This window comes from Lepidochelys kempii, chromosome 10 (genome assembly GCF_965140285.1).
Source record: "Lepidochelys kempii isolate rLepKem1 chromosome 10, rLepKem1.hap1, whole genome shotgun sequence".
Taxonomy (NCBI): domain Eukaryota; kingdom Metazoa; phylum Chordata; order Testudines; family Cheloniidae; genus Lepidochelys; species Lepidochelys kempii.
Genome location: NC_136389.1, coordinates 69,903,111 through 69,918,743, shown reverse-complemented (window position 1 = coordinate 69,918,743; position 15,633 = coordinate 69,903,111). Strand labels below are relative to the sequence as shown.

At 52.2% G+C, this 15,633-nt stretch overlaps 1 protein-coding gene across 2 annotated transcripts in view; it reads left to right on the top strand.

Moving 5' to 3' along the window:
* Nucleotides 1–15,633, top strand: part of WDR93 (WD repeat domain 93) — a 22,504-nt gene extending 6,871 nt beyond the window's left edge. For both annotated transcript variants that reach the window (XM_073304126.2, XM_073304127.2), the window contains exons 6-17: nt 621–744; nt 1,339–1,377; nt 2,414–2,501; nt 3,396–3,579; nt 3,832–3,902; nt 5,423–5,509; nt 6,356–6,487; nt 7,451–7,646; nt 8,339–8,399; nt 8,948–9,104; nt 10,301–10,484; nt 11,670–15,633. In XM_073304126.2, the coding sequence (XP_073160227.2) occupies nt 621–744; nt 1,339–1,377; nt 2,414–2,501; nt 3,396–3,579; nt 3,832–3,902; nt 5,423–5,509; nt 6,356–6,487; nt 7,451–7,646; nt 8,339–8,399; nt 8,948–9,104; nt 10,301–10,484; nt 11,670–11,769 (1,423 nt within the window). In that variant the 3' untranslated portion in view covers nt 11,770–15,633. The remainder of the gene's footprint in view (nt 1–620; nt 745–1,338; nt 1,378–2,413; nt 2,502–3,395; nt 3,580–3,831; nt 3,903–5,422; nt 5,510–6,355; nt 6,488–7,450; nt 7,647–8,338; nt 8,400–8,947; nt 9,105–10,300; nt 10,485–11,669) is intronic.

The window sequence follows — 15,633 nt, the reverse complement described above, 5'->3', positions numbered from 1 at the left end:
AAAGCAGCTCGCTCTGGGGCTGGTCAGTGGTGCCTCTGGGTCTGCCAGACAGGCCATTCAAAGCAAAGCAGACTCCCTCCTCCTGCTCTGATCACCAACCCCAGCTCCTCAACCCTGTCCCCAGGCCCCACATTTACACTGGGAGCATATGGGCCTGTATACTGAGAGGCTCTCTGCTCTGACACAGGCTGGAGAACTGCACAGAGAGGCTCTTCCTGAACCTGCTGCAGCAAACAACCCTCGCCAAATCACAGGGGTTTCCTCGTCACAATTCTTGTCTCAGAGCAGTGAGAGCCAAGTGAATGCCCTCTTCTGCCCCAGCAAGGTCTTTGTGCCCACAAAGGGGCTCTGGTGGAACCTTGAGGGCTAGAAAAGCAGATGTGACACCCCACAGGCAGCCAATAGGAGACCACTTTGCAACATGACCCAGTGAGTATAGCTCCAGTCCCTAGATCAGCATCCCCAACACGGGGCTTTGTGGGGATATGAGCTGGGGGATCCTACATTTGAAAGGGAACCCTAATCCCATTCTTGAGGGTACATAACAGCAGCGTCCTCTTGCCTGAGAGACCTTTTCTCCTCCTTTCCAATTGCTCAATGCAGTTTCCCAATGCAGGCAGCACAGAGGCTTGGCTGGAGATCTACCGATTGCCTAAGGATTCCTGGCTGAAGGAGACAGACCATGCCCAGGCAGCTGCAGTAGTGTCATCTTTCAGAGAGAGGAGGTTCAGCCAGGCGTCGATGGTGCAAAATGTTTTTCTTTCCTACCGAGATATCTTCTGTCTTGCCCTTTCACCTCCATCTCTTTCCATAGCCCTTGTTTTCACAGCTCCACCAGGCTGAGCGGGTTTGTCAGCACCCTGATGGGGAAGAAAGTGGGGACGTTGTCACCCAACCCACATTTCACAAACCCCTCGTATTGTTGGGCCACTATTGTCACCCACAGGTCAAGTTTTCCAAGGAGGTTCCTCGAGATCAGAGGCCAGAATTCAATGTGCTCCCCTCCCCATAAGTATTGCCCCCAACTGGGGAGGCATCCAGTGCAGGGTAGTTTCTCAGGCAGCCATTTCTACCCCCTGAAATGCCCTTCATACTGGCAGAATGGCCAAAAAGGGCCTTAGTGTAACTGAGAATTGGGTGAGGTATCTCCAAGTGTGAGTCAGGGAAGCTGATCCTCCAGTCTGGGCTTTGAATTGGCTTCATTTTTCAGTCCCATGCCAAAGAGAAGACCTGGCTGTGTGTCAGAGCCCCACTTGCTCAGGTGGAGAAGGGGATGCTCTGGATTACCATGGTCAGCTTGTATGAACTAACCACAGCCTCTTTCATTTTCCTTGGCAGAAAAGTCTGGAACTGCCAGGAGAGGGCTCTGCAGACACGGTAACCAAGGCCTGAGTGAGAACTTACCAAGCTCTCCAGGAAGATTATGGATGTTGAGTTGGTGGCTGTATTTTGAACCCCCTGCATCCCACCTTTTGGGGAGGAGCACCAGGAATCTGGGTCACACTCTTTGTTCTAAGCATCCAGTAGATCCATTCCAGTGTTCACCTGGGCTAGTCCCCGCCAGACCCGAGATCAGCAGAGGCTGGCCTTGCCATTTAACAGGAGTTGCTCTTCAGCACTGACAGGCCAGCTCCCCGCCCCCAATGACTCAGACCCAAGGCAAATGAACACCTAACATTCCCTTCTCTACTGCTCCAAGTACTCATGTCAAGAACTCCCCTTCGCCCTTGCATACACCTAGGTCCTCACTCTCACTAATCCCCATTCAGGTACCTAGCCATGTCTCTGTGCAAGGACCAGTGCTGAGGGCAGGAAGCTGATGCTGGCCTCCTGCTTGTGGCAAGTGTCCGGTTCCCCATTTCCAACCAAGCAGAGGGGATTCTACCCCATCACAGGTCCCTTGAAGCCTACACTGGTTCTTGTACTCAGCAGCAATCTGAGTATCCCTCACCTCTGATCCACTCTCACTGGAGCCTGAAGACATCACATACTGTTCCCAGGACCATGCTGTATCCGGGGACCTTTGGGGAGGGATCTCTAATGGTAGTTAGGGTACCCTAAAGGGTAGGGTATTTGGAGCACTGGGTGATGGGGCATCTGGGGAAGAGCTGAGAGTGGAGCGCTAATGCAAGCAGGATCCCATGGGGCTGTGCATGTTTCCCTTCAGATGGAAGCTCTGGCTCCCTCAGGCCCATGGGGCATGGCCTACATAGCGGACACAGGGACAGTGGGAGCAGCATGCTGGGAGGGGAACTCTGCAAACCCTTCCTGGGAGGAGGGTTTGATTCCCAGGGGAACAATTCTGCAGGTGTTCAGCTGTGACAACTTCGTTGTTGGTAGCATGAGGCAGCATAGGCCACAGAGCAGCTCCTGGAAGTGCCCGTGCTCAGGGTGACTGTCTTTTCCGTTGCAGGAATCACCTATGTCTGCAAACAGAGTTGAAACTAAGCTGAGTCCCCCGGTGCTGCTGCTGAAGGTTAGGTCGCCCAAACCTCTGACAGGTCAGGCCCCTTCTCTCGGGCCCTTTGTTTGTGGTGGGGAAGTGGGAATTTACTCAAGTCTGGTTAAATAATAATGGTTGTGTCTCTCTGCATATTTCTCTCTCTCTTTGGGTGCTTTTATGTGTCTGTCTCTTTGTGTTTCTCTCTGTGTGAGTGGCTGGATAGCAACATAAAGATCAAAACTTACAGGAAAATGCCCACTGGCTCCACCCTGCCCCTTGCCTGTGGCTCATCTCTGATCCTGGAGTGGGACTCGCTGCTTACTTAGCTGTTAGTATCCCAGCTGCATTAGTGATGCATCACCTCTATTAATGATTATTATGTATATTACAGTGGTGCCCAAAGGCCCCACCCGTGACCAAGGCTCTATGGTAGTGGGGTACGGCACACACACATGCAGATACGATCCCTACCCCACGGAGCTTTGAATCTCGTCCTCTTGCTTACTGCCTGGTCTTCGTGGCCTTTCCTCTCCTCCACCCTTATTCTTACCAAAAGCAGTGCCAGGCCCAGCCTGGCTATCTGAGCCCACATGATCCCTATCCAATACCAGCTATACAGGGGTAGAGCAGCTGATCAGAGAGACGAGCACAGAGGGAGGCAGCCTGGGGTTTAGGCCCTTTCCCCAGGGAGAGGTGAGGCAGAAAGCAGCCACCATTGCTTTTGTAAAAGGAGCTGGCTCCTGGCCATGGACCTGGGCCTTATGCTAGGTCAAAGGCCTGTGAGAGGTGCTTCCACCCAAGGGAGGAGAATGGACTCAAGTCTCCCACCTCCATGATGGTATGACCCTACATGAAAGGGGAAGGGTTACCCCTCCCCCAAGAGCTTTCGTAGATCTCAATGGATTCTGCTTCTTCTGGATCTCTTTCTCCCCCCTTGGTGTTCACGATCCAGGAAGCACTTTTAAAAGCCCTTTAGAGGCTTTGATGAAGATCGATGATGGCAGTGTGATCGGCTTGGGACAGAATCACGTGATCAAAGACTACCAATGGGAACAGCAGGACGCAATCTTTCGCAGCACCTTCCAAAAGCATCTGGAGAGAGAAAGTGAGCCTGACAGCAAGGAGGAGAAACCCAGGTGAGAGGGATGCAGGAGTGCACCTCCAACCCTTGCATGCTGGCATTTCAGCCCAGGGATTCACAGGAGTTGCCATCACACACCGCCATCTCCAGGGCACTTCCCAACTGTTACTCTGAACCGGGGCCCAAGACGTTGGCTCCCTGGTCACAAGCCATCAGGGTATGGCCACAGCCACTCCTGATCATGTTGAATTGCCCTGTTTATCAAGGTATTTCCATAGCATGTATTTATTATCCCTTCCTTCCTCAGCCATGCTGTGTTTCATTTTCTCCTGCCCGGCCGGATACTGCAGATCGGACCTGAAATCAAAGCACAGCCAGGTAATATAAAGCAGATAGACAGAATGCATAATTAACCTGTGGAACTTACTGCTGCAGGATATTGAGTTTCAAACTAGATCAGGCACTGTTATGACAAAGAATAGCATCTGCAAAGACATAAGCCCGGATGAAAATGATAAGGGCTATCAATCCTCATGCACTAGGCACCTGTAAAATGCTAGCTGGGTTCATAAGAACTTGCCCCATGGTCTGTTACTGCACAAGAGAAGATTTATATCCTCCTCTGCAGCATCTGACATTGGTCACCCTGGGAGGGAGGATGCAGGACTAGAGGGATGATTGGCTACTTTCTTGTGGCCCTAACCAAAGCAGAGTGAAGTGGGCACTGCCATAGGCCAGGAAGTGCTGTGAGTGGGCCAAGGGCAACAAGTGTCATTGCTTACTGCCTTCCTCTGGTTCATGATTCAGCAGTGAAGCTCTCTGTCCGTGTCCAGCCGTCTCTTTGTTTATAATTTAGCAGCCACAGAAACTGCTGCAACAGATGTTCCCAATCGGTGATGCATGGAGAACTGGCTCTCTTTCTTCTTCCCAGATGAGAGAAACAGGGCGGGAGGGAGGAAGAGAAGAGCAGAAGGTGCCCATGAGGTTAATTGTCCCTTGTGAAGAAAAGTTCTTATTGCACTAAAGAAGCCCCAAATCCATAAATACTTTCCCCTGGTACTCTATCAGAGGGATGCTCTGGGTTTACGAATGACAGAGAGTCAGGGCCAGGCGATGGGGAATGGGAGGGGAGATCTCCTGAGACAATCTCCCTGTTAATATGTGGCTCCCACTGTGGACACATTTGAGCACGCCCCGTGCTCCTGACTGGCTGAGTCACTGTGGCAGCTTGGCTGCTGTGGATACAGTAAAAGAAACAGCCTTCCTCTTGCCGAACTAACTAGTGTCTCCAGCATTTTAACCAGCAGTTCCTGTCCTCAGGCAGGCCAGCAAGTGGCACCAGTGCATTAGCCTGCCATCTTTGCGCCAACGTCTCATCACTCAAACCAGCTGTGTGGCCCAGACCCCAAGGAAGTTGTCATAGGTCAGGTGCCTGCTGCTCTCAATATATGCTGGCACTGGGGGCATGGCTATTGAAGGTAGAGGGGCATAGTTCTCACACCATTGCACAGCAAATCTCTTTCTCCAAACACGTCTATGTCCCCAGTGGCTTTGGGTTGATTGGGCTTCCTGCTGCCTGGACCACCTCTTGTAATGGGGACTGCCAGGTGTGGGGGAGAAGCTGGTGGGGGAGGGGGTGACATAGGCAGTTAGAACAGACAGGCAGGGAAAGAAATATCACCAGGAATAAGAACTTTTGTTCTGTTTCAGGCTCTGAATGAGCAACTCCAAGGGATGCGGAGCCCAGACAAGTTTCTCCAGTGTGCTGATGCAGCTGGCACAGGAGACTTCTCTGTGTAACTCAGATTCCCTCAACTCCTGGGACTGTTTTTAGGGGAAGCAACCCAGGCTTTCAAGCTGCCCACTCCCCTCTCCTCTCTCTGATCTCCCTCTTCCAGACGTGCCCACTGGAATCACTGTGCATTGGAATGGAAGCCACAATCTCTGCCTGTATTTACTCACCCGGCCATCAAAGGAGAAAATGGGTAAGAAGCGAAAGAATGGGGGGCAGGAGTGCAGGGTTCTTATTTTCAAACTTCTGCTGTAGATTTTAAAAAAAAGTGGTTTGTACAAAAAGGCTTTTCCCTTTAACCCTGCACTGGCAGGAGATCTTCTGACCTTTCCCAATAGGGCCCCCTTGTATCTTCCTGACCTGAAAAGGGCCCCCACGGTCAGGCTGACATTTCCCAGAGGGCACGGCCCCTGACTTTTTCCATACCTTTTGCCCTGGTAGGGCACCGTATGTTTGTCCCCATGGAGCTCAGTCTCCCACAGCCTCAGCATTTCTGATTCAGTCATTCATAGCAACCAGCAGTGAGCTCACAGCAGGGAGGGAAACTGGGTCTAACCTGAGAGTGCTTCCACCCTGCCCAGGTAGGAGGAAGAGGCTTAAGGGCTAAAAGTCTAATGACACTAGGAAGGGGATTGTTCTCCCAGACAAGCTGGGATGGGAACCCTGTAAAGGCAGCATCCTTAGCCCCATGGCTGGGGGGCAGGGAGTACTTCATTTCACTCTCGGTTGGCCAATGTTGAGAGGGGGTTGAGCCAGCTTTCATTAGCTAGAAGAAGTGAGACATAGGAGAGGAGAGGAACTGGCCCCATGGCTCACATTTCTCCATTAGGCCAGGGTGGCAGCTGGATGGTGAGGATTTCCAGATGGACAGTGTCCCAAGTGAGGCCACTGCAGCAGGCAGCTCCTGACCTGCACCCACTGTACTCAGCCCGAGAAGGCTGACACACACCAGGGGCTGATGTGGAGGGACGGGGACAGGGACTCCCCTTCTCCCTGAAGATGAGGCTCAGCTGTTCAGAGGCCATGCTTCTCCCTCCAGATGCTGAGCTAAAACCTGATACTGTCTGGCCATGCGCTGCTCCAATCACCTGCTCAGCTGTCACCTCCTGCTCCTCTTACATGGCTCTGGCATGTGAAGATGGGACGATAACGGTGTGGGACAGAAGTCTAGGTGAGCTCTCCCATTGCTGGAATTGTTGGGGACTTGGGGGTCTGGATGTGCAGGCTCTGGATCACAGAGGGGTTTTCAAGAACATTTTCCAAAAAAACCTGCAGGCTTGCTTGTTCCCTAGCCACAGGTGGCCAAACATCCCAGGTGGCCTTAGCTGAGTAGCAGAGTCTGTCATGTCACATGGCCCGAGTTTTCAGGGGCCAGGTCCAGTTCTGACAGAACTATCCCCTGTCCTGCAAGAGGACAGTGAAACCAAAATGCCTTTGGGGCTGGCCCACAGTTATGTTTGCAGCAGCTAAAGCTCCCAGTGCCCTGCTTGGATGGTTTCGGGACATTCCTCCATCTGGACGACGTAGCCTCACGCTATTTGTGGGGATGAAGCAGTGTCACTACATCCTGACAGTCTGATTCCCGATGACAGGTTCACAGCATCACCGGGCTGTGATGCAATGACCCTCCCAGAACAAAGTTCAAGAGCGTGCCCTATTCTGTACTTGGGCTGGTCCTTTGACTGCACCAGAGCAGGCCACAGTCCCACCCAAATCCATTGGTGATGCAGTGTGAGCAGGCTGTGATACTGCACCGCTACATGGCAACGTAAAGTTTGGGTTCCTTAGGCTGAAGCTGAGAAGGTGGCAACCCTGCCATGCTGCACCACAGCCAGGAGGACTGCAGGCAAAATGAGCCCAAAACAGAACCTGGCCCAATTCCTAGCTAAGCCAATAAGATTGAGTCATGCTCAACTTCCCTCCCATACAAGTCACTAGCTATCTATGGTACTAACAGAGGTGCCCATTAGTTCAGTATGGGTGGGGTGGAACCATGCTGAGCTTCCCTCACATGGAGGTCACCTCCTTGGAGCCAGGCTGTCTCTCTCTCAGGTGGAGGCCAGATTCAGTGCTGGCGCCTGTATCTCCAAACTGCTGTTTGTTCCTGACTGTTGGATGCTTGTGCCTTTCCCAGGGTTTCCACTAGCTGTGACTGCCCTTCCAGAGGGATGTCTCAGCCGCACCATCCACTTCCTGCAGACATCTACAGCCCCAACGGACCAGCTGCCTAGGCCCAAAGTGCAGCTTCTGGTGCTGTGTACGGATGGGTCTCTCCACCTGGTTATAATATCAGGGCCCAGAGAGTCCAGGACCGTGCTCCTGGCAGACAGGTGAGGTGGGTTCTGCTAGGCCCCAGGGAGGTTGGTCACAGGCTAGATAAATTGTCTCAGTGGCGTGGTGGGGGTTCCCTTTGCTAGAAGAGAGTTGTAAACACTTTCCCTCCCCTTGGGAGACCTCACCACTGTCTTTGGCGAGGCAGGAAGCAACCCAGCAAACTCTCTCACCCCATTATCAGTACCACAACCTTAGCAGCAACAGTCACTTTGTTTAGCAATACACAATCACAGTCCTTCAGGCATGGATCGGGGCATCTCCTTCCCTCTGAGCTCTGGCTGATGCTGATGCGCAGTGAGACATGAGCTCATGAGACCACAGGCTCAGGCTGCCCTTTGGCCTGTCCCTACAGCCCTGCCTGGAGCCATATCTCAGCAGGCATTGTCCCTGCAGTAGCCACCGTGAGGTGATGCTGGTGCCTGCTTGGCCTTCTTCCAGGAGAACCTGGAACAGAAGTTGGGGTGGAATTCCCTGACTTGTGCCTGCCTAACTCCCGTTTGCTCATGCTCCTGCCAATCTGACCTTTGATGGTAGGGCCAGCTCCCAGTTTGCTGCTCTCAGAAGGGCAGCATTTGGCTTAAATCCCCTGTGAACCCCTGAGTCATGCACTGCAGCTCTCGCTCTCCTGGCTCCTCAAAGTGCTGCATCTGCACCCAAGCAGCATCCTAAGAGTGGGTTTACTTTACAGGTCCGAGGACCCAGATCAGACCATCAGTGCAGTAGCACCGATTCCAGCCTTACCTGGTGCAGTGAGTGTTGCGAGTCTCCCCCTCTAGGGCCCGGTGTCCTCTGAAGTGCATGACTGTGCAGTAGGGCCTGGGGGCACAGCACTAGCAGCTGGCCTCAGTCACCAAGCACTGAGGTGAGGCCTGAGTGGCAGCACCCCCAGGAAATCCCAGAGGTGTGGAGAGGTCACAAGGCAAGTCCAGCCCAACCCAGTTATAAACTACAGGTGGAATGTGGAGCCCTGTGACCAGCAGAGATGGACAGCCATTTCCAAACAGGCACCAGGACCTTGTGGAAAATAAAGGGTTAAAAGCATGTGGCCGGAGCCAGCCCTAGTGCAGCAAGTGGTGCTCTGCTGTTGCACCTCAATCCTGACCCACAGCATTTTTGCTATTGCAGCCCTGGGTTCTCCACACAGCTCCGGCCCATGCTCCTCATTTCCGGTCTGCAGGGTTCCTGCATCCTGCTAAGGCTTTAAGGCTCTCTCTCCTGCCCCAGCCCCAGCCCAGGGAAACGGGAATGGCCCTGCAAGTGCTCTCCATGCAGCTTCTGTGCCCTGCTGCTATTTCAGGTGCTGGTGTTCTCCTGGGATGGCACAGTGTGCCTCACAGACACTGCCGCGCCACGGCCTGTTTGCCACTTCATCACCCCACCCTCTCACACAGTAGCATCGCCCTGGCAACCGGTGTTTACCGTGGATACCACGAACCACGGCCTGCTCCTCCGAGGTAGGGAGTCTGGCACAGAAGGGAACGGGTGGAGGGAACTACCTGCTACCATGCACTCCTGTCACAGGTGGGAGGGGAAAGGGGGCCCTGAGTCTCCAGCTCCTGGAGTGGTTTCAAGCTAGCAAGTCCTAGGAGGCAGAAGGGTCAACTCACAATATGAAATGGGGGTGGGGTCTCCCCATGTGGCTGACAGATCTGCACAAGCTGCCCTGGACGCTAGGCCGATTAGCATTGTTGTGCAGCATCTGTGCACCGGTATCTGTCTGCACGCTGGCCCCCCTGAAAGCTGCTCACAAGTCGTACGCTGGCCTTTCAGTGCCTCCTACTGGTGAGAGGCAGCAGGACTTGCATGGAGCAGCAGGGACAGAAAGCCTTGAACATCATTGCTGGGGCCATGGGGACTGCAGTGTGCGTCCCATGCTTCAATCGCTGTACAGGCTGAACTGGGCCAAGGTAACAGGCTGAGTAGACTGGCTGCCTCCCCTTTCCCTGAAGCTGGTCTCCTGGAAAAGAGGGTACTGGTGCTGCTAGGGTGAAATTTTTGGTTGACTTTGAGTGCTTGTATCATTCCCCGTCAGCTGGTGCAGGAGTCCTCAGCCTTACTCATAGGGTGGGCAAGATGCTAGTTGAGGGAATGTTTTCTAGACATCTTCCGTCCTACTTGCCATCAGTTGGTTGCACCGCTCTTCCTGTTAGCCATCGCCTGGCCCCTCCTCCCTCCCATTTGTGATCTTAGCACACCCCTTCTGATAGTTGCTCAGGTAGCCCACTGCTGCAAGTAACACTGGGAAAGTATTGATGTATTAGTAGCTTCTCCAGGGTGATGTAGCAGCTGGGAACACTGGGGAGGAGGAGTGCATAGCCACGTACATAGCCATCTCTTTGCCAGCCCCATGTGCTGCACAGGCCATGATGCGAGAACATCCATGCTGGTGGATTTCTAGCAGAACCCACTCCAGACCTTGGCCTGTGTGGCCAGCTGGTGGCTCAGGACTATTTGGTCATTCGTGGTGATCGCTGCTCTAAATGAGGCCATTCGGGTCTTCCCCAGCTGAGTAGCTTGACATCAGAGCAGCCTTGAGAACAGTATACGCAGATTGGTGCAGCCAGCTCCATGGTAGCCTTGGGTCACTCTTGGCCCCCTGTGATGGTTCTGCAGAATGTGCATCCTGCATGTCCTCTCCTCTGGCACACAGGGGATGAGCAGCAGCAGCAGGCTGGTCCCCGGACACAGACCAAAGACAAGCAAAGCTCCATCTTCCTTTTTAATTTTGATTCCTACCTGTCCATGGAAGTTTTCCCAGCAGTACCGGAGCCTCCTCCTGAGTCCTTGCAGCACCTGCCATGGGTCGAGAGATGTGACATTTTCTTCCGTGACAGGTAAGCTTTTCCCACCAGGAAGTCTGCAGTGTTGGAAGCTGGGACTTGGCTCACACTCCTGGTAGGGCAGGTCCTGCCCTAGACCACAAAGGGCCCAGTGAGGTTCCAGAATGGCCTGAGGCGGGATTGTGTGGATTGGTATGATTTGTTCTTACGTATCACTGGGGTGAGACTGGAGTAAACTGTGGGCTATACCGGGGGAGCTGGGTCTGTGCCAAAGAGCAGACAGACACTCCACCTCAAGCATCCAGCTCTGCCCCTGGGGACGCTGCTCTGGGCATAGCAAGGGAGAGACTGTGGATCTCTCCAGATGATTCTGTTTCCCCATGCACACAATTGCAGGGCAGACTCCTCCTTTACTGAACATACACAGTAGGTTTCTCTGCTTGAATAGGAGCTATTGCATCTTTGATTCAGGCTACATTAACTCCACCTGCTAGGCAGAGACTTTGCTATCTCATATTGTCACTAGATGGCAGTGTTACATCACTTACTGGATGACCTGTGTCTTGAGCTGTTACTTTTGGAAGACTGTCTGATCCAAGTCAATGGGAATCCTCCATTGACTTCAGCCTCTCAAACGTAAGGCTTGATCCAAAACCCACTGAAGCCTAGCGGTGGGGGTTGGGAGAAATGGCCTAGCAGGTTTCTGTTACCTAACACCTTTCTCTCTTCTCCTTCTAGGCCTGAGCCAGGGGAGTGGCAGGCTAGCTTAGGGCACAGAGAACCTTTCATCCCTAGCACCAGCTCAGTAATGCCTCCCCTTTCCATAGATCTGTCCCAAGGAAAAGCCTTTCCAGCCTGCACCTTTCTACTATTTAAATTGGCGACCCCCTTAGCCCATTGCTCTGACAGAGCTCAAATCACCAACCACAGAAGAACAAGTTTGTAGCAGACCTTAGTTTAGTCCATGGCAGGTACACATGCAGCACCCTGATTTGTGCTCACACAGGCTATCGGATGAGACCACAAATGGGGGGTCAGCTTGGCTGCTGACATTCTAGCAGCCCATCTCAGTGTCCTGAATGGCACATGAAGAGGTGTCTGGCTGTTCTAGATCTCGATCTGCATTGGAGGTGGTGGTGGTCAATTCGCATGGATTTATTTGTAATTGGTTCGGTAGAGCCCAGAGAACTCAGGGACAGGGAAAAAACAAAGTCTGAGCCCCTGCCTTCTCTTTCTTAGACTGCAGCGCCTGTCAGGACTCAGCCAGCAGGTACCCAAGTGCTGGAGCCAGCTGCGGAAGCATGCAGCCGCCCTGCAGAGGGAGAGCCGGAAGAAGTGATGGGGGCAGGAGGAGCTATAGTTAAGATCAACTTCACAGCTCTGGGTTGGCAGTAGGCCCACAAACCTGGCCTAGCATTGGCATTTTAACAGCAAACTATTTATTTTAACTGACTAATCTCCACCTCAAGGCAGCTCAGCCCACTGACTGACTTTCCCACCTCTTACCCAAGCCCACTGATCAGCCCATGCCAGCAGGGAGCAGAGCCTCCTCCCCTCATTCATCAAGGATACTTGCACCATGTTGGGGGCATTCTGATAGCAGTGTCTGCTCATCACAGGGAGGGACCCAGCAGCCCAGACAGTTGAGCTAGAGAAGGTGCAGTGCAGCTTTGAGTCCCACATGGACGTGGAAAGTCCAAGCCTAAACAGCAGCTTCATGCCTGCAGTTAGATCCGCATCCCTCCCTTTCAGTAAAGGCCTTCACACTGTCCGTCTGCTGTCTGTCTGTGGTGCTTCAGAGGCTTGGCCCTGAAGTGGGATTGCTCTTCTATCCCATCAGCTTTGGGGCTTCCCACATGCTCATCCCCTTGCATTTTAACCAGCCTGGTGCCTGGGGATGGGAGAGAATAGGACAGTGAATGTAGATGGACAAAGGCACCATTGTCCCACATGGTATTGGTGGCCTTTAGCAGCAACAGGGAATCCAGATGTTCCCCTGAATCATAAGCTTTATTGACCAAGGATGGGCCAACACAGTGTTAGAGGCCTGTGCTGGCACTGGCCAGGCCTCTAGATGCTTCTTCCAGCCAGTATCACTTCTCTACCCAAACCCCATGTGAGGAAAGTGTTGCTCTCCATCTGGATCTTCAGTCAGCCCAATGAGATCTACCCATTTATCTAGGTCCTTGGCACTGTGGTATCTGGACCCCTGCCATGGGGAAGGGATGAGGAAGAACAGAAGAGAGCGGGAAGGCCTGAGAGAGATGGGAGGGAGAAGCAGAACAGTGCTGCGGGTTGGTTTGATTTCTAGTCTCGCCTACTTGCAGCCAAACTAATCCTGCCATCTAAGCTGGGACCTATACAGAGCAAAGTCATTATTCCCGGACAGGGAAAGGGGTGCCTGCAGCTCACAGAGCTGCCTCTGTGACACTCCTGGGTCTGAGAGGGTGTAGGAGTAAGACACTAGACTTGAGTCCCATGTGATAATGGAGAAATACTGACCACCTCTGGAGGTGCTAGTTATTGGTAGGACATATGGGGTTGGGCACTGCCCTCAAAAGCTACCTCCGCTGTTACTTTCTCAGGATTGTAACTTCTACACTAGGCCTTGCTGGATACCCAGAGCCAGGCAAACCTGGTGGTGCTCAGGATTTGTTCCTGTTTGATCACCAATTCTGCCTGGACCCAGCAGCTGTTCCTTGAGGAATCAATAAGAAGACTGAGTCATTCTGGCCTGGAGAGGCTGCTAAAGGATTCCTGGGGGCTGCATGGGTCGGGGAGAGCTCGAACCACACTCACCCACCCTGCGGGTTGCTTAGAAGCAGATGTTAAGAGCAGCAGCATCAGGCTCAGTGTCTGTTAGATGACTCCACTGAGCAGCAGAGGGAGCTCAGAGAATGTGTTTTTGGTTTGAGCTGATCTATGGCCCAGGTCTGCATTCCTTGTGTACCTGCAACTCCAAATGACTTCAGCAGGCTTTGAATCAATCAGTCCTTAGTTCTGGGGGTACGTTTGCCAAAAGGCTGAGGCCCAGCCTACGTAAGCTGGAGGCACAATGCCATCACTGGGGCACAAGGAACAAGCACAAACTGCAGCCGCCAAGGAGAGCTTGCCCCTTGGGAAAGTCAGCCCTTAATAATTTAGCACTAGACAGTGCCACTGCTGCCTCCTTGTGGTCAGCTGTTGTCACTAGAACAGTGGGCTGCAGACTGCTGAATGCTTTGACTTTCAGTAAGCAATCTTCCCCTTTGGAGGCAGGTGGCAGATCTGGGGAGAAGAGACCAACATCCTCCAGGGATATGCGACAGCAGGCAGGGCAGCAGTCACTGGCTTGCCTCCCACAGGCTTTCCTCAAGTAGTTCGCCCTCTGACTTCAAACTGGGGTGTTTTGCCCAAGTGAGGACCAAGCCATTTTGCCATGAACGTTTGTGGCCTTTGTGACCTATGGGAGTACCATGCAATGGCTAGTAGGGCCCATTTCATCTATGGGGAATTCCCCAGGAAGGTGGCAATAAAGCAGCACACTAATGGTTGACTTTTTAGGCCCAGCTTTGTCATAAATTACATCTGTGGCTGGTTCCCGGACTCTGCACAGAGATTGTGACTCAACAGCAGACATCCTTCTGCTCCTAGTGCTACTCAGCTTCCATATGCTTCTAGTTACAATGCATCTTAAGCGTATGTGTCTCTTTACCAAAGACTTGAGCTCAGACCCTCAAGGGTATTTAGGCACCCACCTCCAACTGAAACCAAAAGTTTGTGCCTAAAAGCCTTTAAAATGTGGCCCTTGGGTCTGATCTTTTAAACACCACCAAAATGTGATTCTCATGACCACGGTAGTCCTGTTGGCTTCCAGGAGTCAGCAGCAAAGGGTGGTGCCTCAGATCTTTATACAGAAGCGAGGAGAGAAGCCCAGCCTCGACAGAACTGGCCAAGACAGCAGAATGCTCTTGCAAATGCAGGAATATAAACCCTAGCCCCGTATAGAACTCTTCCCTGTGAATCTCCCCTATATTAGCAGCTTGTAACTGTTTGCATGGTAGGCTGCCTCTAGTGGCTAATTTAACGCCCCCAGATATTAGTTTTCCAAACCTCAAAGGCTCAGCATAGAATAAGCAATGGTCACATAAACACCACCCTATACTGGAAACCTACTGACTGCTATGCCTATCTACATGCCTCCAGCTTTCATCCAGACCACACCACACAATCCATTGTTGACAGCCAAGCTCTACGATACAACCGCATTTGCTCCAACCCCTCAGACAGAGACAAACACCTACAAGATCTCTATCAAGCATTCTTAAAACTACAATACCCACCTGCTGAAGTGAAGAAACAGATTGATAGAGCCAGAAGAGTACCCAGAAGTTACCTACTACAGGACAGGACCAACAAAGAAAATAACAGAACACCACTAGCCATCACCTTCAGCCCCCAACTAAAACCTCTCCAATGCATCATCAAGGATCTACAACCTATCCTGAAGGACGACCCATCACTCTCACAGATCTTGGGAGACAGGCCAGTCCTTGCTTACAGACAGCCCCCCAACCTGAAGCAAATGCTCACCAGCAACCACACACCACACAACAGAACCACTAACCCAGGAACCTATCCTTGCAACAAAGCCCCTTGCCAACTCTGTCCACATATCTATTCAGGGGACACCATCATAGGGCCTAATCACATCAGCCACACTATCAGAGGCTCGTTCACCTGCACATCTACCCATGTGATATATGCCATCATGTGCCAGCAATGCCCCTCTGCCATGTACATTGGTCAAACTGGACAGTCTCTACGTAAAAGAATACATGGACACAAATCAGACGTCAAGAATTATAAAAACCAGTCGGAGAACGCTTCAATCTCTTTGGTCACTCGATTACAGACCTAAAAGTGGCAATTCTTCAACAAAAAAACTTCAAAAACAGACTTCAACGAGAGACTGCTGAATTGGAATTAATTTGCAAACTGGATACAATTAACTTAGGCTTGAATAAAGACTGGGAGTGGATGGGTCATTACACAAAGTAAAACTATTTCCCCATGTTTATTTCTCCCTCCCCCTCCCCCGGCCTGTTCCTCAGATGGTCTTGTCAACTGCTGGAAATGGCCCACCTTGATTATCACTACAAAAGGTTCTCTCCCTCTCCCCCCCACCCCCCGCTCCCCTGCTGGTAACAAGAAAAGGAGTACT